Raw genomic sequence first — 25,732 nt, 5'->3', positions numbered from 1 at the left:
TAACCGACGTTGCGTTGTTCCCTGGTTTTATCGAAGTTGTCCGTCCCCGTCCCCACGGTTCTCACCGCCGCCGATAAGATTCGTGACCCGTGGCCCGGGTGAACCGTCGCGACGCAAGTGCTATGTGAATCACCGACGTTTCCGTTGCCGGCCGGTTCTCGGGTCGCGACCGAGGCTCACGAACGGGGAAGATGTGCGAGTGCGGTGACGAGTGCGCCGAGGACACGATGACCTGGCAGCACGCCGAGACGAGTCTCGGCGATCTGTGAAGCGTTTCGATCGCTCGAGGACGCGAGTGCCGTGTGCTCGGTAGGTGCGCTGCGCGCGAGGCAAGGCGCGAACGAACGCAGCCGTGGAAAAATTCTGGCCGATAACGAGCCCCGAGCGCCTGAGATGGCCACCCTGGGCCTCTCCAAGGTCTTCATACTGGACAAGTACTTCACGGAGCTGCAGAAGTTCTGGGAGACCGAGAAGGAACTGCAAGGTACGCCACTGGGCCGCGCGCGCGGTCGCTCGTTCGCTGGTTCGTTCGCTGGTTCGTTCGCTCGTTCGTTGGTTCGTTGGTTCGCTCGCTCGCTCGCTCGCTCGCTCGTTGGTTCGCTCGTTCGCTCGTGATGTTCCTTTTTGGCGAGTAGCGTCGATCTCACGGACGCCGCACGATTTAAACGCGGCCGAGCGGAGGGGGAGGGGGAGGGGGAGGGGTAGGGACACGCTGGGAGCATCGCGAAGCTTCCATCGAGTCGTCGAGCAACCGCGCCGCGGAGAAGATTATCGCGTCCGTGGAAAGGAGAAACGATTCCGTGCACGGACGCGTTTCGCGCCTCGAGCTCTACGCGGAAGGAGCTCCACGGATTAAGGGCGAATTTTTAACAGCCGTTGAGAAACTCGCGGCGTTTCCCCTACCCACGGGTACCGTTCTCGGTCCGCGGGCGTCCCTCGTTTCTTTTTACGCGGTCGTCGAAGCAGCTCCGCCTTTATTCGTCGCGCGGGACTCGATTCAACGTCCTAACCGTAATCAAGTTACAAGTGGCTTCGCCTTTACGAGGCTACGGTATTTTGGAATTGCCCGGCTTTAACGACACGGAAGGGGAAAGGGCGCCAACGAGACCTCGCTACGCTCCTGCCACCTGAAAACCGAGAGCCACTGTACGCGCGCGGCTACCCCGCCGTACAACTTATCCGCGTTTTACAGTTAAAACAGTCTTCGCGGTTTCTTCGCGCTGATTGCCCCGCTGGTTTCGTACGCCACCGGCCGGAGACGTTTCAAGCCTCTACGGTGAAAATCGCGGGAGATTTTCATCTCGAAACGCGTTTCGCGTTTCTTAGAGCTTCGCGGTCGCTGTTCGTCGTCGAGATCGCTCCTCGTTCTCGGTTTCGAGCCGATCGGGGACGATTCTTTGCCGAAAAGTACGCGAAGAAGCTCGAAAACTGAGTTACCTCGCGTCTACTCGGTTCTCGAGAGGAACCGTTTGGAAAATACGCGGGACGCGCGCGAAACTTTCCACGATATTTGCAATTACGATCTCGGACGGTATCGTTGGAACGATGCTACGGTATCTCGCGTATCGTCGCATCGATACATTATTTACGAACGGTCGAGAGGGGGCTCGCGCGTGCCCCGCGTATTTCCCGCGTCGATTTCCTCGCGAACGAACGCGCCACCGCGGAACCGTTTCGTTTCGCAATTTCGATTCGGTTCCACGCTCGATCGGAACGATCCTCTCCTTTTTTGCACCCACTTATTTTGCGACACCCTCGGGACGAGATACTCGGAGATTATGCCGTTCGATCGGCGTTCCGAGCTCCCCCCTCGATCGTCTTTTTCTCCACCGCACCTTCGAACCTAAATTACGTTCGTCCACGGGCCGCCGGTTGCCCGGCCAATTTTTCGAATTCCTCGAGATTGCTCTCCCGTTGCTCCTTTAGCCGAGCGTTTCCACGACCCCGCGAACGCTCACCGGATCGTAGATTGCAACGGGTGGAGAGCCACTGTATCCGGGAAACGTCGTTTTTCGAACCTAAGAGGTCCGTCGTTGTTCCAACGCGCGTTCTCTTTATTTCTCCTACGGTTTACCGCGATTCGCGTCACGTACGCGTCGTTGCGATCTCCTTGACGCGAGGGCGATTAAAATTTCGAGCGTTTTCCATGCCCGTGTACGCTTCGTCTCGCAGCTTTCCACCCGTTTTCCCACTCGCGACCCTCGACCCTCGCGTCGAGGGAGGTAGGAGGAGGAGGTGTTCCTTTGCAAGGTTCGGTTCTCTTTTTTCGCTCGCGGCTCGAGTTCGCCCCGTTGCGTTTCCGTGAACCGCGCCTCTCCTCTCCGCGCGCAGTTAACGAAATTTATTATCTCATCACGGTTTATTCTCTCTCCTCCCCGCGCGATAGCAATCGTAATTCTTACTTTGTACATTAATCCCCGGAGGCATATTGTTTCCTCTCATAAACCGCGCGCTGAAACATTAAGCACTGCATCATCGTTTCGCCCGGCGTTTCTTGCGTCGTTCGTTACACAAAACGCGTCTAGAGCGCGCAACGGAGAACGGCCCGGATAAAAGTGGGAAGCAGGAAAGCGAAACTCTCTGAATCACGGTGACGAGGGGGGCAGCCGAGGGCGGCGGTGGCGGCGGCAAAAGAGAGAGAGAGAGAGAGAGAGATAGAGAGAGAAAGAGGACTCCTCTCCTCTTTTCACGGTGGTTTCTTGCGCAACTGGCCGGTCTCGAGCGCGATTCGTTCTCTCGAACCCTGTTCCCGAATCTTGCGACTCGTGGTCGTCGTGCACGGAATCGGCCCACTTGTTCTCACGCCTACGCTCGGCTCGGCGTCCCGCTTCCTCTCCTCGCGAACCTTTTGTTTACGTGGTCGATGAAACGCTCCGTAGCTCGCGCGGCGTTCCCCGGCGAGCGAGACCGCGTCGCGAAAACGACGGACAAATCGACACCGGTGTGTGGAAACCGCGCCGTCTCCGTCTCCGTTTCCGTTATTGAGTAACACACGCGCGCTGCACGGGTATTGGCCAATCGAGCGTCTCGCGGCAACGTTCGAACACGTGCACGCTCGAGAACGACGTGATTTACGACGGTTGTTCCAGCGAACCGCGTGTTCCAACGGCGACGATCGCGATCCTCCGCGAACGCTAATTATCATAGAAAGAGGGATTTCGCGTGCATCGCTCAGTCGAAGGTCGCTCGAACCGCGCGTAACGTTCCGGACACCTCTACGGAGGGTTAGAGAGAGAGTACAGGGCACAGCTTCGTCGATTCTAGCGCGAGAAACCTACTCCGGACGCGGTACACGTTGTTTCCATAATCTTGAGAAAAATTCAGTGGCGTCTCGAACAACCGTCCGGAAAATAAGGCGATGGGAAAGAAGGAACGCGCGTCTCGCGTACTCGCGAGACAACGAGTAACGTCGATTCGTCGGCGCACGAAGACGTTTGATTCGTAGCGGGTATCGTTTTCGCGGCAATGTACTCGCGAAAGTTGCTCGATATTCGAAAGACGAGGGAATCGATCGTCCGCGAACAGAGACTCCGTGGTCTCCGATATCGTCGTCGGGGAACGGATTCCCGATTGCGCGTCGCAATTACGGGGACAAAAGGAACGAATGCACGGATTCAATTGCGAAACGTAGGAGGGGGCAGGAAACGGTTACGGGGCCTCGGGCTCGGTAATTACATTTCTTGCGGGCTGCCACGCATAATTGTCCCCCAAGCACGTGAGAGATCTTTCGAGTTATCGTTGCACCGTGCCGCGCGTTATTCGCGGATTTATTTTTCCCCCCGGTCTCCGAGTAATTAATAGTTTTTGTCGAGTCGTTAAAGTTCCCCGTGGGTCCGTTCCTCGTTTTTTTTTGTTTTCTGTTTTTTGTATTTTTTTTCCGTTTCCACGAGCATCGAGCGGTACCGGGTCCGTTTCAAAGGAATTATCGGCGGGTACGGGAATAATTTAATCGATTACGAGCGACGTGTGCCGCGGAGTCCTCTTTCGGGGTATCGAATCGTGGCGCGGGACGCTCGTCGGTGGACCGACGAAGGTGTTTCGAAACGTTTTCGGGACGAAGGGTTCCCTCGCTGGCGCGAAACTCATCGGAGGGTCTGCCGGTGTCCTTGAGATCGTTAACGATCGCTTTCGGCAACCGGTCGACCGCCCGCGTTCTCGTGACCTTAAGCCACGGTTCCCTACGGGAGAACGACTCTCGAGGTCGCGCAGGATCTTTTCTCCAATTGGCAGCGTGGAGAAGACGCTCGGCGTTGTATAAAATTTCACCGTTACGTATTCCGCGAATCTCGAGCACACCGTCGTACGGTAGACCTCGATAGCACCGACTCGCCGAGCTGCACGCTCGGCACCGTCTCCGCGAACCGCGTACCAACGCCTCGAAACGTATTTCTCGTATTCGTCGAGCGAGCATCGCGGGAGAACTTTACTTTCCGCGCGGTTATATCCAACCGGCGGGTAGTAGAAAGCTTGAAAATTTCGCGACGATTGTTCTCCGCGTGGACCGATACGCGGAGAAAACCGTGTCCGCGTTCCATGGTATCGCGCCGAGTCGCTCGAAACGCGGTTCTCGACACGGGAGCAACGTGGTCCGAGAAAGAACGCGAATCGCGCGCGTTCTAGGTTGACCGGTTCGGTTCGCGTCTAGTCCGCAATCTCGTAACAGTCTCGCCAACCCAAAGGACCTCTTCGAAGGGCCGGCCGCATCGAGAATCGCAACCTTTGACAAACGGACGGCGGTCCCTCGATCTGTTTATTCCCAGGGACGGGAGGGACGGTCCAAGTTTGCGACATCCTTTTGCGAGGAAACGTTCCTCCGCGCTGGCTCTCCCAGTGGACTCCCTTGACCCATCTTCGAAAGTTCGCGGAATAAACTCGGCGGGCAGAGTCGATGTTCGTAGCAGGGGGTGAGGGGAACCGGGGGGTTACTCCCGGCAGCATCTCGCAATCCTCTCGCTCGGATTTATGCGGGGCAACGGCCTAAGCGAGTGTGCATCCACTGCAACTGTCCGGTTCGTGCAGGCTGGTGTGCACCACGTGCGGCCGCGATACGTGTACACACCGACGATCGAGTAAATACGGACGCGTGTATTGTGCATAGCGGCTAGCGATGGCCTCGAACCGCTCGCCGGGACGATCGATCCCCGTTTCCGATCTCGGATATTCGTTGTTTCGCCAACCTTTCGAGAAGCGTTGTTCCTAGCGCTGCGAACCTCGCGAGGTCCTTCCCGGGACAATGTTTCAGGAACCGTGCTCCCTGGGACTCGACGAGCGCGAATAAATCCAAGTTTCACGGAGGACGCGATTTCGACCCTCGATCGCTCGGATGAAATCGTAAAAACCGTGAATCGACTTCGATCGTCGCCGAAGGAGGTCGTTGCGCGGACCGAGCTTCCTTGGATCCGACTCGGCTCGAATTCGAGGATCGACGGATCGAGACGATAGTTTCCGCGTTTACGGTCAAGTCGATTCTGTCGGATCGAAAACTCTTCGACCGATAGGTATTCGCGATGTTCGACCACGGGACGAGTGCTCGATTCCGTTTGGAAGCTCGTCGCGATCGAATTGCTCGCGAACTCGGCGCGCAACGGAATCGAGTGTCCCGTCGCTGATAGCTCGCGAGCTCCGCGGACGCGCGCAAACCCACGATACCACCGTGTGCCTGTGTATTTTTCTCCGCGCGGCTCGGTTTAAGTGGCGCTCATACCGAAAACCGCATCTTTCCGCGGTTTTTACAACCGCGGCGAGTTTCGCGTACAGAGAGACACTCCGTTTGGACGTCGTCGCTCCGAGATTCTCGTCGTTTTCCGCGAGAGAGTATTCTCCGGTGATCGCAGTCGCTGGAAGGGGAGAGATGTTTCTCCTCGATATTTATTATTTCGGCGTGGAAGTTACTTTTACGCGGAAATTGCCGTCTCCGTCGCGAACGGTTCCGGCACGGATACGATCGTCTTCGCTGCGGGGGTACTCGTTTCCAAGTAGTTCTTGTCGCGGGAGATCTTCTCGTTGAACTTCTCGACGGTTCGCCGGTCGGGACAGATTCGTAAAACACAGAAACTAATTAGCGAACGAACCGTTCGGCGTACGCGAGCGTTGCAGCGCGCGCTGTTGCACTTGATCGCCGTTACTCGGGCTTCCTGGTTCGATAACGCGGCTCGCACAAGGTCGTTACGCTTATTGCCACTTGGTTACAGGCGTTACTGTTATAAATTTCGAAAGCGGATCGCCGCCGCGGGAAATTAAGGTGTAATTAAACGAGCGTCAGATCCGTCCGCGTTAACGGGCCGACGCGTCCGCCCATCCGTTCACTTTCGTTCCCAGTTCTTTTCGACTTTTTCTCTCCAATTCCGACGACGTTACGGTCAGTTTTCCGAGCGACCGATCCGGTCGCGCGATTAACTCGTTTCAACTAAATTCGCCCGTTCCGGGTTCCTCGACTCTCTTTCCGCGCGAATTTCACCGTACGCCCTACCGATCCGCAAACTTTGTCCAGTCGCGACCACTTCGGACGATTTTATTCTTTCGTTGAATTCGTTCTCCAAATTCGACTCGCAAACCACGCGACGGATCTTCGATATTATCGCGGACGAACGTTCTCGGTTCGGTTCCAAGCCCTACGGGAACCTCGAAACGCTTCGATCGTCTTTCTCGTTCGAGCCGGGTCGAATCTTCGCGCCTCTCGAACACCCACAAAGGATCGTCTCGCGCGCAGCTTCTCTTCCCACGTGTGGACGACCCTTCAGGGCAGAGAAACAGCCGGGATTAACCCGCATCTGATTAGACCCCGAGGTCGAGCCGGGCTCTCTCTACGCTCCTACACGGCCGCGCGTACGCAGGTACACGCACGTACACGCACGTACACGCGCGTGTTTCGTCTCTTTCTTCGAGGCCCCTTTGTATCAACGCGACGGCGGACGAGGAGGAGGAGGACGAGGAGGAGGAAGAGGAAGAGGGGTGACGCACGAGTTTCGGTTTCACTCGAAAGGTCGTGAAAAAGGTAGCCATCGACGCGTATCGTCGACTTTCTTCGACTTCTCGGAAGGTACGCGCGTTCCCCTCGGCTCGACGTCACCGTTTCGCGCGAGATAATGCACGAACGAAGGAAACTGTTCGCTCGGCTTCGGAGCACCCGCGTGCGCGGTAATTTCCTCTTCTCTGCAGCCGATCGGAAGCGAACGATGCAAAAATGCGCGCGACCGTCCTAACAGGAGATACGAACGAGCTGTTCTCGTATGTAAGACAGTTGGTTAGGACGGTCTCTCTCGAAGCGATCGACCTACAGTTTCTTCCGCTCGTACGTGACCCGAAGTCGAATGCGACGAATTTTAGCTGCGGACCGGGGGAAACGATTACGAATTTTCTTACGAGTCGATTCCACGTCGAGATCGATTCTTTCGCGACGATCGCCGCGAGATTGATGCGTACACTTTGGTTGGCCAAAGATTCGTCTATGAAATACGTCTCTGATAGGTATTCCTCGTGAAATACTGGCCACGGTGGGAAAGGTTTGAGAAACACTGTATTAGGAAGTTTGTCTATCGAACGCGTGCGCAACGCGTTAGTCGCGGTCGGCTATTAAATCGTACACGCGTACGCGAAATAACCGGCAGCTGCTTCGGTCGCGATCCAGTAATCGCGAGGCGCACGAAGGAATGCGGAATATCTCGTCCGATCGATTCGTCTTCCTCCTTATCTGGCCACTCGTGCCGAACAGGCGTACTTAAGATAGTCCTCGGTTCCTCGCATCTTTCTCTCGCTTACCCTCGCCTCGCCTCGCCTCGCCTCGCGCGCTTTGTTTTCCGTTTCGAATCTCCCGCTATTCCCGCCCGTAGCGCCGCGAAGGCCGTTTCGAGTCCGTGACAAGAATTCAACTTCGGAGCGTCGAAAATTTACGGAACGTTTCGCGCTCTCGATTCTTCGATCGCGAACGAGCCGCGCGTTCGATGCCCAGAGGAGAAACAACCCGAGCTCTCCGTCAAATATTGTTATTTACTCGAACAGCGATACGAATATTTTCCTGCATCGTCGGCGGACCGATCTCCGTAGCTCCGATTACAAGCGCGGGCTACGCTCTGTAACGTACCGAATGTTACCGTTTGCGTTGTTAACAAACAACGTTCGGCAAACGCTTCGGTGCAACGTTCCTTCGGTTTCGAAGTATCGTTGCGCGCGAGATACGCGTACGGTTTGCGTACATCTATAATTGATACTTAGGCCGCGAAAAGAGCCATACCCGTTCGGTATCGAACTCGTAGTTCGTCCGCGTGCTCTCGGTTCGTTAAACTTTCGAAACCTTTGACGAAATATCAACGCGGCGTCGGACGAGGCGAAAAATTCGCAACAATTACCTCGAAGGTATTCCACGTTGCTCTTCTTTGTTCCCTATTTCCACTTTCAGGCCCTCGTGGCTCCCGTTCCAACTTCGTTCCACCTATCTCTCCCGCGAGTGTCGCGCTCCTTCCGTTCCGTACGATCCTCCGTTTCCCGCGTACGTACAAAGCGTCGCGGTGAGAGTCGGTGAGAGCCACCGCGAAGAGGATCGATTCCCCGCGGCGGACGCAACGAGAATTTAAATACACCGCGATAACGAGAAGATCCTCGAACGGGTACATTATGTCTCCCTTGTCGCGAATAAAAGCGTGGCTCGTTCCCTCTTTCGCTCGCTAACGCGAGAGCGAGAGGGAGAACGAAACGTTCGTATTCCGAGGCGAAACGTACCTCGGCCATGAAAAATCAACCCCTTTGGTGGAACACTCGTACCGTATGTTTGTTCGTGCGTTGATTCGTACGGGCCGAGGCACTCGAGGCAAGTCGTCCGCGCGATTCCTTTACTTTCGGGAATAAACAAAAATTTTCACCGCGGTGGAAACGTTGATTTTCATTCGCGTCGGGATTTATTCGTATATTTTTTTCCTTCCCCGCGGCCGAATACGCGGATGTATTTATGACGCGGGATTCGAAACCGTCCTTTTTATTCGTTTATTTACTTTATCGGTACGCTCGTATCGTACGTTTTGCGAACATAAAATACACGCGACGAGAAGGAAGGAAAACAAGATCGGGACCAACGGTAAAACGAAGGGAAGGAAAGTGCAACGATGCGAGCTCTGGAGCCGGAGTGCTGTTACGCAACCTAGCCTCGTTTCGCGTATGAAAAATCTCCGCGAGACGTCCGAGAAACGTCCTTTGAAAGATTTTTTCGAGGAAGAGCCAACACCCGGGGCGATCGAGCGTCGCGTCTACGGCGCTAGTTCGTAAATCGAATCGGATCTCGTCCGGTAGGTTTTTCTTTTTTTTACCTAATTATACACGCGGTTACGGGTCCGGTGCAACCGGAGTCGGTCGACTATCCTCTAAAAGAGAAGTTCGAGAGCAGAAGCTCGAGGTTAACCGATTCGCATCGCGTCCCCGGTATCTCGTAACAGTCCCGGCGGCCCGAAGGATCTCATTGAAGAGCTGCCCGGCTGAAAAATCACAAGCTCCGTCGAGCGCACCGCTGGGCTGGGCCCCCTTTCTCTCCTCGGGAGTTAACGCGAATGGGGTGTGGACGCGCGATCCCGTGAGAAGAAGAAGAGGAGGAAAAAAAACCTGTTTTCTCCGAAGGAGCGTTCAGCCCCGAAGGTACCTGTTCGCTTTAATTCCGGCGCAGTAGGACCTGCTCGCCGCGCGGCGTATACCTGCCAGGGCCCTCGGCGTCCTTTTCGTTTGTCTCTCCTTGGTCCTCGGCTCGGTTCTCCCCTGGTTACCCCGTGGTTCGTTTACTCGCGACGGTCCATCGAAAGTGGCGGGAATAATTAATCATCGACGCAGTACCGGCCGCGAGCCTTTCGTTTCGTCCTTTCGTCCATTCTCTTTCGTAACCCATTTACACGGATTACCGTATCGCGTTATCAATCGCGACGTAGTCGTCGTCGTCGCGGGAAGCTTCCAGCGTGTTTGTTCACCGAATATCGTACACGGGAGTTTATTTATATTTCGTTTTTTATTTCGAGAGTCGTATCGATTTCAGCTGTTGATTGTACCGGCTCGAAAGAGATATCGGTCTTCCATGGACGCGGCGGAACGTTCGCGGGATAAAGTACGTTCTACGGCGTCGAAACCGTAGACTATTACAGTTTCGACAATTTCGAATCGGTTTTTTTCTTTCTTTCTCTTTTTTTTATTATTTTCCCCGTTCGCTCGACAGCGCTTCGCGAATCGATTGCCTTTTTTTCGAGAGGCGTTCTCGGAATTTGACTAATTTTTCATGAAAACTCGACTCGTCGCGTCCTGTAAACGCGCGGCTCGGTCGCGATTTTGTGGAAATATTTTTTCGACGCCGGGATCGAGCTTCGGTACATCCGGTTCAATTAACGCGTATCGCGTAATGTTCGACGAGAGTATCGAACACGGGCGGACGCGTATAAATTTTTATCGCGAGTTTCGCGCCACTTGAACGCCGCGCGAGTCGAGGCCGGTTGGCCCGGGCTGAAAGGTAAACAATGCATCGTTCCCGAATAAAGAACCGTTCGTATCGCTTTCAGACTCGGCTGGGTTCCGATCGGCCGCGCAATTGAAAGTGTTCCCCCGCAGTCGGGTTTCATGAATCGCGATGCATTTGCCCCTGCAAAACGGGCCACTAAACTTTTACTTCATTGTGATATACGACCCTCGTTCCGCAACCCTCTCCCCTGTCCCCGTTCTCTTTCGCGCTCAACTTCTCCGTCTCTCGGTCCCGCGGCCTCCACGGCCCCCTCCCTTCCTGTCTCCTTCCTGTTTCCCTTCTCACCGTGGCTGTCCTCTCCCTTCGTTGCTCCCTTTTGTTTTTCTTCCCTTTCGGTAGGTTTTCTCGCGCGAGGAACGCCTAGGTAAGAATCGAGCACGAATTCGTTAACGAGCTCGTCCGTTGGCGCGGGTTCGAGGAGCTAAACTCTGACCGAACGGGGAGATCGATCTTCGATTATTTAACAGACCGAAATGGAGCCAACGTCGAACCGCGATTAATGCCGTGCTCGAGTCGCAATGGCGCGTCGGGTTTCAAGGGTTTCGCTAAACTGCGCCGAATTCGGGGCCGAATCGATCCTTCGGCCCGTTTAACGCACCGAGATCGGATCGGGACCGAGATTGCGGTGGAATCGATACCTTGCTTCGAGCCACATCGATTCCAAGGGTTTTCGGAGCGAACGGGTTCTCCGTGCGTCGGTCCCGTTTCCTCGAACGCTTTCTCTCAACCCTCCACGGCGCGTTACTTTTCCCTTATAGACGTCGTTTCTCCCTTCGATCGGACCGCTCGCTCTGGTATCGCCCGTACGACTGGTTTCGTTACCGCCCGACCAACTTCCGGATACGAGATTAGTTACACAACAGGTTCTGGGACTTGGAGATAAGTTATTTAACAGCGGGCGCGCGATCCGGCGTACGCGTACCGCATTATTTACAGGGGCGAGCGTTGTCTCGGGGCGGCGCGTTCCGCGTTCCCGATTCTCAAACGTGGGATCGTTTCGGCATTCGAACGATAATAACGTCTGTCCGATAATCGACCCGGTAACGGGCAACGGACGCAATACCTACGAGCCACGGGGGATTCTCGAATGCAGCTGGTTTACCAGCCATAGACTGTGTCTCGCGATCGTAACGCGCTCCCAACGATTCGGGGGGGTGTCTCTTACATCCGTGAACGATATCTCGCATCCACGAACCTCGAGGAGAGGAACACGCGACCCTGGACAATAACGAACCGCGCGACGCTGGACGATAACGAACGGCGCTGATAAACAACGCGAAAAATACAATTCGCGAACAGGAAAATTAACTTCTGCGATGACAAGATGGTCTACTCCTCTCGCGCAAGCTTCCACTCTCTTCTCGCTCTGTAACACGTAATGGGTCGCTAGGTAAGCTTCGTCGTTCGATGAGAAACGGAGCTGTTAGGTTCGTCGTTTTATTTTTCCAAGGACGGTGCTACTGTTGGATGAACGTGTGCGAAGTTGTGTGCAGATCCGTCGATTCGTTCGTGTATTTACAGTTCAAAGTTGAAACGTCGTAGTATTTTGTTACAGTGGAACAAACGACAAAATTTATTGTACAATGCAGTATACACGGCAAGTGACGCCACGCACATTGATCTCACTCTGATCCTCTTTATCCGTACCGCGTACAAAATATCTAGACCGTACCTACGCTTCACTCGTTATCGTAACGTAAACTTAAAGCTAAAATTGCTCGCGCAATAATTCTGTACTTACCCGTTTTTGCATCTAAATACATCGAGTTCTGTGTTAATCGCAGAAGAAACCGATCGCTCGATACTTCGTCGAAAGTCTCCCAAAATCTGATCCAATGAGAAAAACGAACGAGATTTCGTCCAGGTTTTTCTTCATCGGAAAGGACCGAGAATAAGTTTACTCCGCTTCTTTGCGCAAAACTGAATTTTCGTTACGATTCATTTCGAAATGCTGTAAAGAATACTGTGATTCTAAAAAGATATTGAAACGTGTGTTTCCGTAAATAAATTTTTTTGGTTCCCTTCTCTATAGGTGGGACTCCAAAACCGAAAAGGTAAAACGAGATCAGTAAGTGGTGCCGATATTGTGAAAAATATTCTACCATCGGAGAAACAAGTTGGAAGAGCAAATAATATCGTGGTTCTTTTTGGGAAAATATATTGAACAATATTTTTACAATCGACCAATGTTAGCGCGATGCTTCGAGATTTACAGAGTGTCCCAATCGTCACCGGTCGATTTGAATTTCGCACTATTTTTAAAACGTCGAACCGATTAACCCGAAACTCGACGTGTGTCATCTAGACAGATGGGAGATTAATCGTGGAAAAGTACACGGTGAAAGAACGCGTGAAAATTATTCAGGCGTACTATGAAAAATCGCAAATTTGAACGCCAACGTTTCAGGAACTTCCCAATCGTTTCCCTTGAAATTTTGAAATTATTCTCAGCAGAATTGTCGCATATAGGGCTCCGAAAATCCACGACAGGTTGAACAATTGCCAGTGCAAGCATCGAGTCATCGTTTGGTGCGGTTTTTGGTGAAAAAGCGCGATTGGGCCATTTTTCTTCGAAAACGAGGATAGCGAAGCGGTTACTGCGAACGAGAACGATATCGCGAGACGTTGACCGGCTATTTCTGTCATTAATTGGAAGGTCTTGACTAGGCAGATATTTGTTTTGGCCAAGATGGCGCGAACGAAACAATGGCACTTTTGGAAACAAAATTTCCGCAACGCGTAATTCTTCAAAGAGGCTCGACACCTTTGAAATTTTTTCTTCGAAGTCGCGTCATAAGTAAGGTTCCCGACGATCCAGAGACAATTCCAAAGCCGAGAGGCAACGTCGAACGCGTCATTGGCAAAGTCGAATTTGCGCGAGAACGTGAACAATTTTTGGAAAAGATAATAAAAACCGAGTCGGTAATTCGGAAGATATCTTGTTCCATTATTAACTCCCAAGTTTGTACTTTTAAATAAAAGCAAAAATATCAAGATTACCAAAACCGTTCGAGTTTCATTCAAAAAGTAAATCGACCGGTAACGTTCGGGACACCCTATGCCCATCGAATTCGAAGAACCTTCGCGTTACGATAACCGACCGAACGTCTCGCGAAAATTCGACGTTAGAAAGGTTCGTCAGATGCTTCCGCGTTTCCCAAGAACCGAAACGATCCACGATAGGTCCAATTTAGCGACGACGAACAACCGGTAGGTAACGAGCCATCGGTATACGTCTCGACGCGACTGTTGTCAGTCGTCGAACCTGTCGCGCGTCGTTTCGTCGGTCAAAGTCAAGGTTCCCTCGTCGAATTCTGGCCAGGAAGAAGCTAAGCGTCGGTTCGGTAACACTGGTCGTGTAATCGGTGAGCGAAAACGGCTGGATCGTTCGGTCGCGGGTTCGAGGAGGAACGTGGTCCGGGTAGAGCGACCAGGGACGAAGGATGAATGAAAATGGGCGATGGTGGTTCGCGGGCCACGAACAGAGAGAATCGAGGGGGAACGAGGGAAGAGGTTTCGCGCGTACGTTCGGCCTGATTTTCAAATCGGGGCTTCTCGGTCGAGCGTGCTCGAAAGAAGGGGCTGATTATTTTCCGGAAAAGGTTCGGAGCGGGACTTTCTCGGCCTGGGACCGAGAGTTCGCTTTGTTCGTAGCGCGGTTCACGAGCCGAGAACACCGCGAACTTCTCTCAGTGGGCTCTCGATGTTTCCGCTCCCGTAGCGAGTGAAAAAGAACTGGTTTCTTTCCGGGCTGTTTTGGCCAGTGTTCGTCTCGACCCCGAGTTTCCTCGGGAATAAAACGTTCGTAGGCTCGGTTCGTTCTCCGAGTTTCGAGGAAAAAGGTACAACAGTGCGATGCTCGTTTCTCGGAGATTCACCGGCTAGATCGTCCTTCTTTCCGACCACCTGTCCTCGGTATTCCCGAGGCGCGGTCCGGTGTCCGTTTCGACGCCGGTGTCGTTCAACGGGTACCGTTAATCTCGGCTACAATAGTCCCTGGTACCGCGAATAAGCGCGCGAAATCGAGCACGAGGATTCCTACTTGGATCGCGCGGAAATGTCGCGAGCGTTGGCAGCGATCGAGCGACATCCGACCGACAGGTGCTCCTCGACGAGCTCCGACCTCGCGACGTTAAATCGACAGGTGTTTTTTTTTTTTTTTTTTCTTTTCTTTTTTCTTTCTTTCTTTTTCGCGAACTCGCGAGCGATCTTCGCTCCGAGGACACCTGTTGTGCCAGTTTTCGATCTGGAAGCGGATCCCTGGATATACATTTCGCTCGTCTTTCGCTCGATTTTCGATCTCTCTTTCGGGGGTTCCCCTTGGCTCGAGATTTTATCGTCAACGAGGGATCGGTCGTACGAATTCGATCCGTTCGGTACGCCGCGCGGACAGCACCCTCTTTCTCGACGAGGAACGAAGAAGCTCGAGAAGAAACCTAGTATTCGTGGACGATACCGTCTTCTGGGTCTTCGTCGCTAATTTTCAACGAACGTGGAGATAAAAATTGTTTGGAAGAAGAACGATCGAATCGTTTCGATCTCGGTGTCGCGACGAGACAACAGGAACGATACGAATGGAAAGCTGGAACGTGGTCGATTCGGGAAACGATCGTCTCGCGGTTCCTCGGTAACGTAGGCATTCGTCTATCGTTGTTTTCCATCTACGGGACCGACAACCCGCTCGGATCAGCGCTATCGGTCGGTCCGTTTCTTCGCGGGACGGGATATACTGGTTTCTAATCGGAACATTTAAAAAACGAACACGTCCGTTCGCTGTGACAAACCGACCGCGTATCTGCGTACCGTGAACCACGGAACCGGCCGCTAGCTCGCTCGCTCGTTCGCTCGCTCGTGTCCCATATTCCGTGAAACCAGTCGAACTGGTGTGGCCGTTGTCGAACAAGCGCGTTTCAGCGTTTACGTCGATTCTCGACCGCTCGAAACCGTGGGTTTTCCGTGCAGCCAGCGAATTTACGATTCCGTGACCGAGGGACGGGTTGCGGGTGGAACGAGCGGAACGAGCGGAACGAGCGGATCGAGAGGATCGAGCGGCGGCCCGAAGCGAAGGAAGAGGCTCGATAAAAGTGTTCCTCGTAAAACGGTACGTTTCCCGCGTCTTGTCGCGGACCGATCGCCGCGCGAATAGAGATCTTCTTCGACTTCCAGGGAAAGAAGCGCGCGAAACTGCTCGACGAAGTCCGCCAAAGCCACGCGGTATCTATTTCGCGGTTATCATCGATCGTTACTTTCGCGACGATTGTTTGTAACTTCACGCGAGTTTCGGAGATCGTCCCGAGTCTCGAGTCCACTTTGTAAACTCGCGTTCCAATCGAGCCGGAAAAGATCTTCCCGAGGAAGAAAAATCAGGTTGCATCTGTGGGATTCTGGAATCGTTTAGCACAAGAGAAAATGTAAATAGAAGGTTTATTTTTAGATAAATGTAATACAGTCGTGCAGCGGAGTATGGTTATGAAAAACTGAATAGATCGTAACGATCACGTCGACATACCAATGGAAAAAATAGGAAAGCCGGTATCGAGCTCGTCCACCGTTCCTCGACTTCTCAAGTACTGCATGATTCAATGTCGTATTCCAACAACATCGAACGCGGAAAGATACGTTTCTCTCGTTTCGTTCGATCTGTATATTTTCGTGTCTTGTCTCGAGACACCCGGTAGATCGAATCGGTGGATAAATCGTGCTCGTCGATTTCTCGTCGAAGAGAAAGCGAGGATCTTATCGGTCCCCAGGTGGAAAATCTACGCTCCGGATCCGCCTTTGCGCGAATTCTTCGCGTTTTCGATTTCCGTGGATCGTCGTCTCGCGCGACCATGATCGAACCGTGGTCCGTTTCGATGGTTCGGTCGAACAAACGATCGGTGGAGCGTCGTGAACGGCCATGGGAACATCGAAAACAACGAACGAGGGTTTTCGAGGATATGGTCGCGCGTCGCGCGGTAATCCCCGTGAAATATTCATGGGGTTCGTAGCTCGCCGGAGAGGCTTCGCGGAGTAATTTTCCACCCGGTCGCTATTAGCGAAACGCCTCGTTCGTTGCGCCTTTAGCGGCCGGCTAAATTGCCTATAATGTGGACACGTTGGAAAATTCAGTCGGCGGCCGCGAAAAGTCGCCGGGCCGAAAATTTACACTGGACGCAGCGGTGTTCCTCTGGCCGTTCTCTGCAACGTAGCCGTAGAAATAATTCATTTAGAAAACGAGGCCCCGGCCAAATTTGCGATACCCTGTTTGCCCTGGCTCGCGAAACGCGCGATAACCCTTTTATACCGGCGAGGGCGCGCGCACAGAGCGAGTTCGTTTGCCCGCGAACTGGCCTGTGTGTTGCGTGACCAAACATCAGTCGCCAAAGCCGACCCGATTTTTCGATGAAATATCGCGCCGACGGGACGCAAGTTTTTTTTTTTTTTCTTTTTTTCTTTTCGCTTTATCGGCTTTGCGAAACGTTCTTTCCGCGCGCGACGAACGGTACGCCGGCTCGACGTTTACGCTTAATAATTCTCCCGATTTCTTTCTCGAATTAATACCTGCGGGATGGAAACAACGCGTACGGTCTCAAAGACGGAGAATATTTTTTCGAAGACGGAGGAGCGGAAAAGTGGTAACGAACACGGTTCAGGAGACTAACGTGTAAGAGTTAGGAAAAAGTTTCGAGAGGTGTTACCGCGACGAGACGATCCTGCGTTACGATACACGCGTATCCATTGCTCGATAGCTTCCCAAACGAGCAACTCGCGCGGAAACGGAACGTATTTCGTATCTTTGGAAATATCGGTTTCTCGAGCCGCGTTTATCGGGAGCTTTCTGGTACGTTCGTCGAGCGCTGTCCACCTCGAGAGTTCCAAGCGGTTTTTTTTTCTTATTTTTCTTTTTCCCTTCTTTTTTTTCCTTTCCATCGTGAACAGAACGCGAGGAGAAAAATGGGTTAAGGACGGTCTCGTGTAGAGCTCGAGTCGGCGATTCGGTCTCGGGGTGTGGAAATCGTTGGCCGTTCAAGGTCGTCGGTCTGCCGTCGCACCGTTGGGCCGAGTCGCACGAAAAATGTTCGGTGAACGTCTCACGCATCGCGTTTGCCTTTTACAGATGCCTCGTCCTCGAACGAAGCCGTGCACCTACAGCAGCGTCTCAGGAGCCTGAGCACGGAATTGGTGACCCTGAGGAACCGGCTGCACGTTAGCCGGCCACCGAACAATTCAGGGCCGAACGGCGGCACGTCGGCGCCCCTGTCGAAGAGACCGGAAAAGGGCGGCGTGCCGTCTTCACCTGCACCCGCTGTACCGCCCAGGACCACGCTACCGCTGACCACCACCTTGCCCCACGGTCTCGGACATCCTTCGGGGCACACGTTGACGGCGTCCGCGATCGTTCATCCGCACGTGAATCATGCGGCCGCGAACACGCTCGGCCACAACTCGACCACGGCTAATAATTTAATATCCGGTCAGTAACGCGCGACACGCGTATCGTGCTTACACGGGGTGCCGTAAAAATCGAGAATACGTTGGAGTAACGTTCGAGTCTCGAGCTTTCGTCCTTGTTCAACGTTACGCGAACCTTGGTCTAAGTATCGCCGTGGGAAGCTTCGAACGAAGACGGTGAATTTTTCCAACGATTTCTCGACCGTCGTTTCTCTCTGTAAACGTTTCGTATGGAAGCTCGGTGGAAAAGGTTTGGAAACGCGGCTCGGTCGATCGTCGTTTCGTCCCCCAGCACGATCGACGCGTTCGTTCGCTCTTTATCGCAATCGTTTTCGAGCTCTCCGGGTCCGATATTTGCAGGTAAATTAACGGTAACATCGTCGGGAGAGGGGTTCGAATCGACGCCGCGTCCGAGGCGATTACCGCGAATTAAAACGGACCACCCCGTATACGCGCGGAGGTTCGCGTGGACAGTGGACATACGTCCGGCACGGTCGGGCTTGTTAATATTTAAACGACGCGTAATATCGTCATTGCGGCGTTAATTCGCGATACGCCGCGCGTTTCAGGAAACGGTGACCGCGCGTAGGGACCACGGGGGTTGGCGGGAGGGGAGGGAGGGCTTTCGAGCGGGGACGATATTTTAAATAACCGGGGCCAACGAGCGATTTCTCCGCAAAATCATCCGAACGGTAAACACGGTTGTTTACGCGGCGGGTATTTCCTCCCCTTCGCGTTGGAAATGTTTTACGATTTATTTAACAGTTTCGGGGCCGCGAGTTCTCCGTTGACTTTCGTTCGGTCCGAGCAGAAACAAACGAAGAAAAATATATCTCACCGGTGAGATTCGCGGTTCATCCCCGATCGCGAGCGACTCGTTCCTCGTCATCGGAATAAAAATATTTGCCCGTGCCCAAAGCGATTCGTTCGTTCGCTGGCCAGCTCGCTCGATACGCTCCGTTCGATCTCTGATTCCTTCCGGTCAATCGAGTCGCGCTCGAATCGAAATTTGCGCCCGCGTACAGTTCACCGACGATTCCGTTTCAATTTCCACTTTTTGTCGACGACTCTTTGAATCCACGAATATTCCGCGTATCTCGCCGCGCGGGACGCTCGCGGTACCGCTCTTCGATCGCGAATTCGAAATATCCGTGTTCGCGGTCGTTTACCGGAAATCGTCGCCGAGACTTCGATTCTCGAGGTGGTAGGTAACGTTCGATCGACAAGATTTTTCACTCGAACGAACGAAACGTTCTGCGCAGACTTGGATTCGCCGAAACGTCACAATGGTATACCGGACGACGGTATAGTGTCCTGCGTGACCGCTCTTGGATGTTTGCGATCGCCACCGATCTCCAGCATCATCGCCGACGTGAAGAACGCGAAGAGCAACCAGGGACAGCATCGATGTCTACCGAAGGGCACCGCGGCAGCTTCCGGGCCCGCGAGCTCCACGGCCTTGGACGACCTCATTCACCTACCGGGTCCTCTGACGGAGGACGCGGTCCTCAAGTGTCTGCAAGCTCGATTTTGCGCCAAACACTATCACGTGAGTGCCACGATCGTTACGCGAGCTTCGAGAGCAATACACATATTTGCCTCGAAACAATTTACCGACCACTTCGCGAGCAACGAGTCCGATTCGTGGTTACGGATTTCGATCGCCCGTAAAATATGTACACGTTCGCTAAACAGGAAAAACGAATTCGATAGCGTTTCATTAGTTGTTTCACGGGTAAGACGTTACTTTGTTTCGTTTCTCACCGTTTCGATCCGCATTCGTCCAACCGATTTCCACGTAAAGGGTTTCGGTATTTAATTTCGAGTTGTCCTGTTGAGGGGACAAATTTGAGATTCGAATCGTCGCGATATCGAGAGTAACGAATCGACGAACCGCGAACGATCTCGAGGACGTTTCTCGAATCGAACTTTGGCTTCTCCATCGGTCGAGGAATACCGAAACGAAACTCGGAGCGGTGCTCGACGCGTCACGAATCGTCGTCGGTGGAAGATTCGTGCGACTAGGAAATGCTTTCCACTCAAAGGGTTCCAATATTTAATTTCGAGTAGTCCTCTCGAGGGGGGAGATTCAAATTTTCGCGATATCGAGAGTAACGAATCGACGAACCGGGTACGATCTCGAGTACGTTTCTCGAATCGAACTTTGGCGTCTCGATCGCACCGAAACTCGGAGCGGTGCTCGACGCGTCACGAATGGTCGTCGATGGAAGATCCTTGCGACCAGGAAATGCTTTCAAGCTCCGCGTAGGAACGATCGCGGGTTCGGAGTGTCCGCGTGAAATTTCGCCGGCTCGTGAAGCGGTCGCGTTCCTCGATCGTCTCCTCCGCGTTGAATCGTCGGCGCATCGATCACCCGGGACCTCGATAGCGACGCGAGCGTGTTGCTCGACGCCTCGCGCGGACACGATAAGTTTCGCGGTGGCTTCTAATTGAGATGAATGCCCGATTTGCCACGAGCTCGCCCGAATCGAGATTCCCGCGCGAGATACGTCCGCGAGGTATTTAGCGGAGACACCTCCGTGCCGCGCGAGCGATAAATTAAGCCGGACTCCTCGACGAGTCGACGTTTCAACGGGATCGGGCATTTTTTTCGCGCGGAAAACACTCTGACGGCGAGCAAACAAACATCCTGGATACCCGTGTCACGGGATTGCGTAACTTTCAATTCCACGGTTCGTCTTCGAACTTTCTTTCCGCGATAGCGATTTTTCAAACGGATTCGAGTCGATTCGCTCGTTATTACGTAATAATTTTTCATCTAGAACGTTCGGTACGTTTAAGTATCGAGTTCCAACCGAATTCGAAAGATTCCTCGTTTCCGCGATAGCGATTCTTAAAACGGACCAGAGTCGATTCACTCGTTATTGCGTAACACTCTTTGGTATCGAAATCTCGACCGTTCGGTACGTTCGAGACTTCGAGTTCCAACCGTGGTCCAATTCGAAGGATTCCTCGTTTCCGCGATAGCGATTCTTAAAACGGACCAGAGTCGATTCACTCGTTATTGCGTAACACTCTTTGGTCTCGAAATATCGAACCTTCGGTACGTTCGAGTCTTCGAGTTCCAACCGAATTCGAAGGATGCCTCGTTTCCGCGATAGCTATTCCTAAAACGGTCTACAATTTATTTACTCGTTGATACTCTTCGGTCTCGAAATCTCAAAGGTTCGGTACACTCGAGACTTCGAGTTCGAACTCGCTGCATTTCGCGTTACACCGAGGAGATCGCGTCGATCGATCGATCGATCGGCGAAAGATCGACGACGGCGTCGGTTCGGTAACCGTGATCGAACCCGTAGGATTCCTCGGCTCCGTTGGTCTCTCGCAGCGAAAGAGATCTCGAGGCCGTGATAGAAATGAAAAAAGTTTGAGCGTTCGAACGAGAAAGGGGCCGCCGTTGCGTAGGTTACGCGGCCGGCACGATTTTCCAGTGTCGTGCCGCCTCGTTGCCATTCTCGTTGCACCGACGGTGGTAATCTTCTTCTATCGTGCCATTAAGAATTCACCCTGTCTCCTCGGTCCGCGTGGCATCGCGCGCAGGTGGCACGCTCGCGTTCCATTATCGTGTTCTGCGCTTTAATTTCTCACCGGGCATTCCTGAACGCGTGCCTCTTTCCCGGTTCCCGGTCCCCCGAGAAACCAGCCGATCGATTTCGACGTTTCGAGGACAACGGCCGTAGATCCCGAACGGAGAGGAAACGATTCGGAACGAGTATCGCGAACGCGATCAAGAATCGTTGAAACTTTTCTTGCCGATCGCGGGCGAAATCACGGCGCTCGGTCGCGGAGTGACGCGTCGGGACGCTATCGTGGCCGGTCGAGGGTCGTCCGAGTTTTTCTTTTCCGTCGTTCGGCGTCGACTACCGGTGTTCGTCTTTCGAGGTAAGTACGCTCGGTTGTCGGGTTTAACGAGGCCCCGCCGAACGAGAAACGAGCGAGACCCGGGCGAAAAATCGCCCCTTTTGCGGCCGATAGCCCCTACCCGCTCGGCTCGGAGCCGACGGAGAAATCACGAGTTTCTCAATAGGTCGTTTAAACGAGGGGAAACCGAGCCGAGAAGAAAGGGAACGCCTCGGGTGAAAAAGTCGATAGTCTTCGGGTGACCGCGGACAGATATCGCGCCGGGCTTGATTGGATCGGGCTACGCGAACAATCCTGATGGACGCAAAAAGGGCCTCGTTTCCGTCCTTGAATCAGCTGGAGCAATTAGTTTCGACGTGGAACCCGTTACGGAGTTTCAGCCTCGGTATTTTCCGACCGCGGCCCGAGTAGTCCCGTTCTTAATGACGAAGGAACGGACGCGGCCCGGAGCAAGGGAAAGTGCCATTGAACGCAAAGTTTCCACAGGAAACGGACATCGATTAGATAAGATTATTATTCACCGCGTTAACGTGGTCGGGTCCCGTGCCATTAGCGAGATTCGCGCGGGGAAATCGTAATTTCCGCGTCGATCGATCCTCGATCGGATCGGGTAGATGTTTCTTCCGGTGCGCGGGACGCCGATCCCGGCCGATCTTTCGACGCGGATGCTCGACGCAGCTGCGTAGATCGATTTCTCGTTCGTTCTCCGTCTCCGTCTCCGTCCGTGTTTTTCCTCCGTCGAGTTTACCATTCCTGTTTCCACCCCCCGCGGCCCCACCACCACTTTGTGTTCTCTCTCCTTGTATTTCTTTTCGTTTCGACCTTCTCCCGTCCGTCTCCTTTCCACCTCGGTTCTCCTTCTCCGGCGCGTTAGCTGCCCCGTGACTAGCGACGGACTCGAGACGCGTTCAGATACGATCGAACGAGTAAACACGGCGACGCGTTCTCGCTCGCGACCTATCGTCGACACCGATCGCTGCGACCAAACGAGATCCCCCTTTGAGAATTCAAAAACGACCTTGGATACTCGGAAACGCCCAAGTAACGCAAGTACCGGCCGCGATCGACTTTCGAAACCGATTCCCCGAATCGTTCGCGGGCAAAATTCGAAGCACCGAAAACGATCGAGGCGATCGTGGTTCCTTCTTCAGGGACGCTCGTCCAACGTCGAGAAACGATCTCGAACGAGTTGCTCGTAACGCTGCGAACGAAGAGTCTCGAACGCCCATCGCTAGCAACGGGCCCCGAGACGGGACCGGTTCTCTCCCTCTCCACTCGGCTTTCGGGCGTTTTTCACCTTTTTGTTCGTCCTCCGGCGCGTTGCTTTCTCTAGGTGGGCTTCTAATAGGAACCAAGGCCCGCCAAAGCCTCGCCGCTCCGTAGCCTGTTGCACCACCCTGTGCTCTTTACCTCCTTCGTCTTCTCCTTCGTCTTTCCTGTCCTCCACCTCCTGCCCCCGTTCCCCCGCCCCTATCGTACGCCGCCCCGACTGTCCCGATTTCTAAGTCTCCGCCGCTCGACGGTTCGAGGCTTCCTTTTATCCCCCTCCTGGGATGTTATTGGAGGAAGCTGCGGTCTGCGGATGGCGCGAAGTGAAATATCAGACAGCGATGCTTCTTCGGGAACGTTTGCCCGGGAATTGGCGCCGATTTCAACCTCGGCGTCGCGCGTTCCAGGCCTCGGGATGGATCGATTGTTCGTCCGCGGCGTACCACCGGACCAGGAGTCGATCGGATTCTCGTAGCTGGAAAATTGATTCTCGACTGACCGTGGAACGCGTGTTAATTGAGAACACGCGTCAAGGGGAAGATCCTCGTCTTGGTGTACATCGAAGATACTACGATGTCGCTCGAGCACGTCCGATGTCCTAGGATACGACCAACCACGGGAGAGAATCTGAGCGACGTAACCCGATCGACGATACACGAGCATTCTATTGGGTCGTTCGGACTAGATTCGTTTTTTTTCGGTGAAAATGAAACGCGATTTTTTTAGAGCGTAGAAACATTTATATAGACTCTAAAAGAATCGTGTTTGAAAAATACGAAACGACTTTCCGAACAATCTAATATTTGTTCTTTTCCCGAGAGAAAGGAACAGGGTTTCCCGGTTCGATAAAACGTTTCAATTACCCGTGCAAAAGGGCGATTTTCAAAGCCGTGTATCGATACGCGAACGTTGACAAACGATACGTAAACGTGGTAAACTTTTAAGGCTGAATCGACGCTCGAAAGTGTGGTTGATCGAAACGCATTTCAGACGAACGTGGGTCCCATCCTGGTCTGTATCAATCCTTACACGGACGTGGGGAATCCATTGACGTTGACGAGCACCAGGGCCGTACCTTTGGCGCCTCAGCTGAACAAAGTCGTCCAGGAGGCCGTGAGACAGCAATCGGAGACCGGTTACCCTCAAGCCATCATTCTTTCCGGTAAACCGTCAACGGTTCTCTAGATTCCGGTTCCGGTTTACGAATTGGAAGAAAACACATTTCCGTGTTCGATTCAGGGACAAGCGGCTCGGGGAAGACGTACGCCTCCATGTTGTTGCTCAGGCAGTTGTTCGACGTTGCCGGCGGTGGGCCCGAAACCGACGCCTTCAAACACCTGGCTGCGGCCTTTACCGTCCTCAGGTCCTTGGGATCCGCGAAGACCGCCACCAACTCGGAGAGTTCCAGGATAGTACGTGACGATACGTATATTTAACCACGAGTTACTGTGTTTTCGTTAAGGAGTTCACCGACAACGTGTTTACTCTAGGGTCACTTTATCGAGGTTCAGGTGACGGACGGGGCTTTGTACAGAACGAAGATACATTGTTATTTCTTGGATCAAACGCGGGTCATCAGGCCCCTGCCCGACGAGAAGAACTATCACATATTTTACCAAATGCTGGCCGGCCTTTCGCACGAGGAACGAGGTAGAGACGATCAGACATTTAGCGTGATACCGATTTACGGTGGTCGAACTTTATTCGGTCCGTGTTTTACTCAACAGTCAAACTTAATTTGGAGGGTTACAATTTGAAGAACCTGAGGTACCTCCAGCAGGGCGACACTAGGCAGGACGAAGCCGAGGACGCCATCAGGTTTCAAGCGTGGAAGGCTTGCTTGGGTACGTACTCGCGATTCCTTCCGACACCGCTCGATACGTTCGCGAGGTGTCGCGGAAGGAATCGACCCGGTGCGCGGATCGATTACCGATTCTCGAGCAACGTTTGTCGACATTTTTTCCATCGCGTTTATCGATCGAAGAACCAATTACGAGTTCTCGACGCAAGGTTCCCCCTCCCTCTTTGTCTCTACTCGCGATTAGAACGGACGTCCAGACTAGAAGTCGTCTCTTTATCCAGTTACGTTTTCTTTTCAGGAGTGCTGGGTATACCCTTTTTAGATGTGGTGAGAGTCCTCGCGGCGGTGCTGATTTTGGGAAACGTGGGTTTCACGGATCGTCCGGGCGTGGAGGTCGGCGTGATTGGTGAGAACGAGTTGGCCTCGGTCGCGGCCCTCCTGGGTGTCCCGCCACCGGCCTTGTTGAGGGGCCTCACCTCGAGGACCCACAACGCACGCGGACAACTGGTCAAGTCCGTCTGCGACGCGAATATGGTACTGTGTAACTCGTTGCGCGCAATCTGATCCAAACACTCGCCTGTCGGACCGGAACCATGTTGAAGGGTGTTTGTTTATGCAGTCTAACATGACCAGGGACTCGTTGGCGAAAGCGCTCTACTGCCGCACCGTGGCCACTATCGTCAGGCGTGCGAACAGCTTGAAGAGATTAGGCTCTACCCTCGGCACGCTCTCGTCCGATTCGAACGAGTCCGTTCATAATCAGGCCGAGGTGACCAGTCAGCATGCCTCGACCATTGGGAGCTCCGCAGGCAAGTGCACAAGGATCGCGTAGTTGTTTACTCGAAGATTAGAAGCTTCTCGGGATT

General features: G+C 53.4%; 1 protein-coding gene across 1 annotated transcript in view; it reads left to right on the top strand.

The window, feature by feature from the left end:
- Positions 1-286: 286 nt before the first annotated feature.
- Dachs (unconventional myosin-IXb-like dachs) overlaps positions 287-25,732 on the top strand; it is a 31,112-nt gene continuing 5,666 nt past the window's right edge. Inside the window, exons 1-9 of the mRNA XM_076327667.1 lie at positions 287-484; positions 17,580-17,936; positions 19,177-19,463; positions 24,056-24,227; positions 24,305-24,477; positions 24,556-24,715; positions 24,793-24,909; positions 25,165-25,400; positions 25,486-25,675. Coding sequence (XP_076183782.1) covers positions 394-484; positions 17,580-17,936; positions 19,177-19,463; positions 24,056-24,227; positions 24,305-24,477; positions 24,556-24,715; positions 24,793-24,909; positions 25,165-25,400; positions 25,486-25,675 — 1,783 coding nt within the window. The 5' untranslated portion in view covers positions 287-393. The remainder of the gene's footprint in view (positions 485-17,579; positions 17,937-19,176; positions 19,464-24,055; positions 24,228-24,304; positions 24,478-24,555; positions 24,716-24,792; positions 24,910-25,164; positions 25,401-25,485; positions 25,676-25,732) is intronic.

The sequence above is a fragment of the Ptiloglossa arizonensis genome, chromosome 1 (genome assembly GCF_051014685.1).
Source record: "Ptiloglossa arizonensis isolate GNS036 chromosome 1, iyPtiAriz1_principal, whole genome shotgun sequence".
In the NCBI taxonomy this organism is placed as follows: Eukaryota; Metazoa; Arthropoda; class Insecta; order Hymenoptera; family Colletidae; genus Ptiloglossa; species Ptiloglossa arizonensis.
Note: the sequence above shows the minus strand (reverse complement) of the source record. Positions and strands in the feature narration are given on the sequence as shown.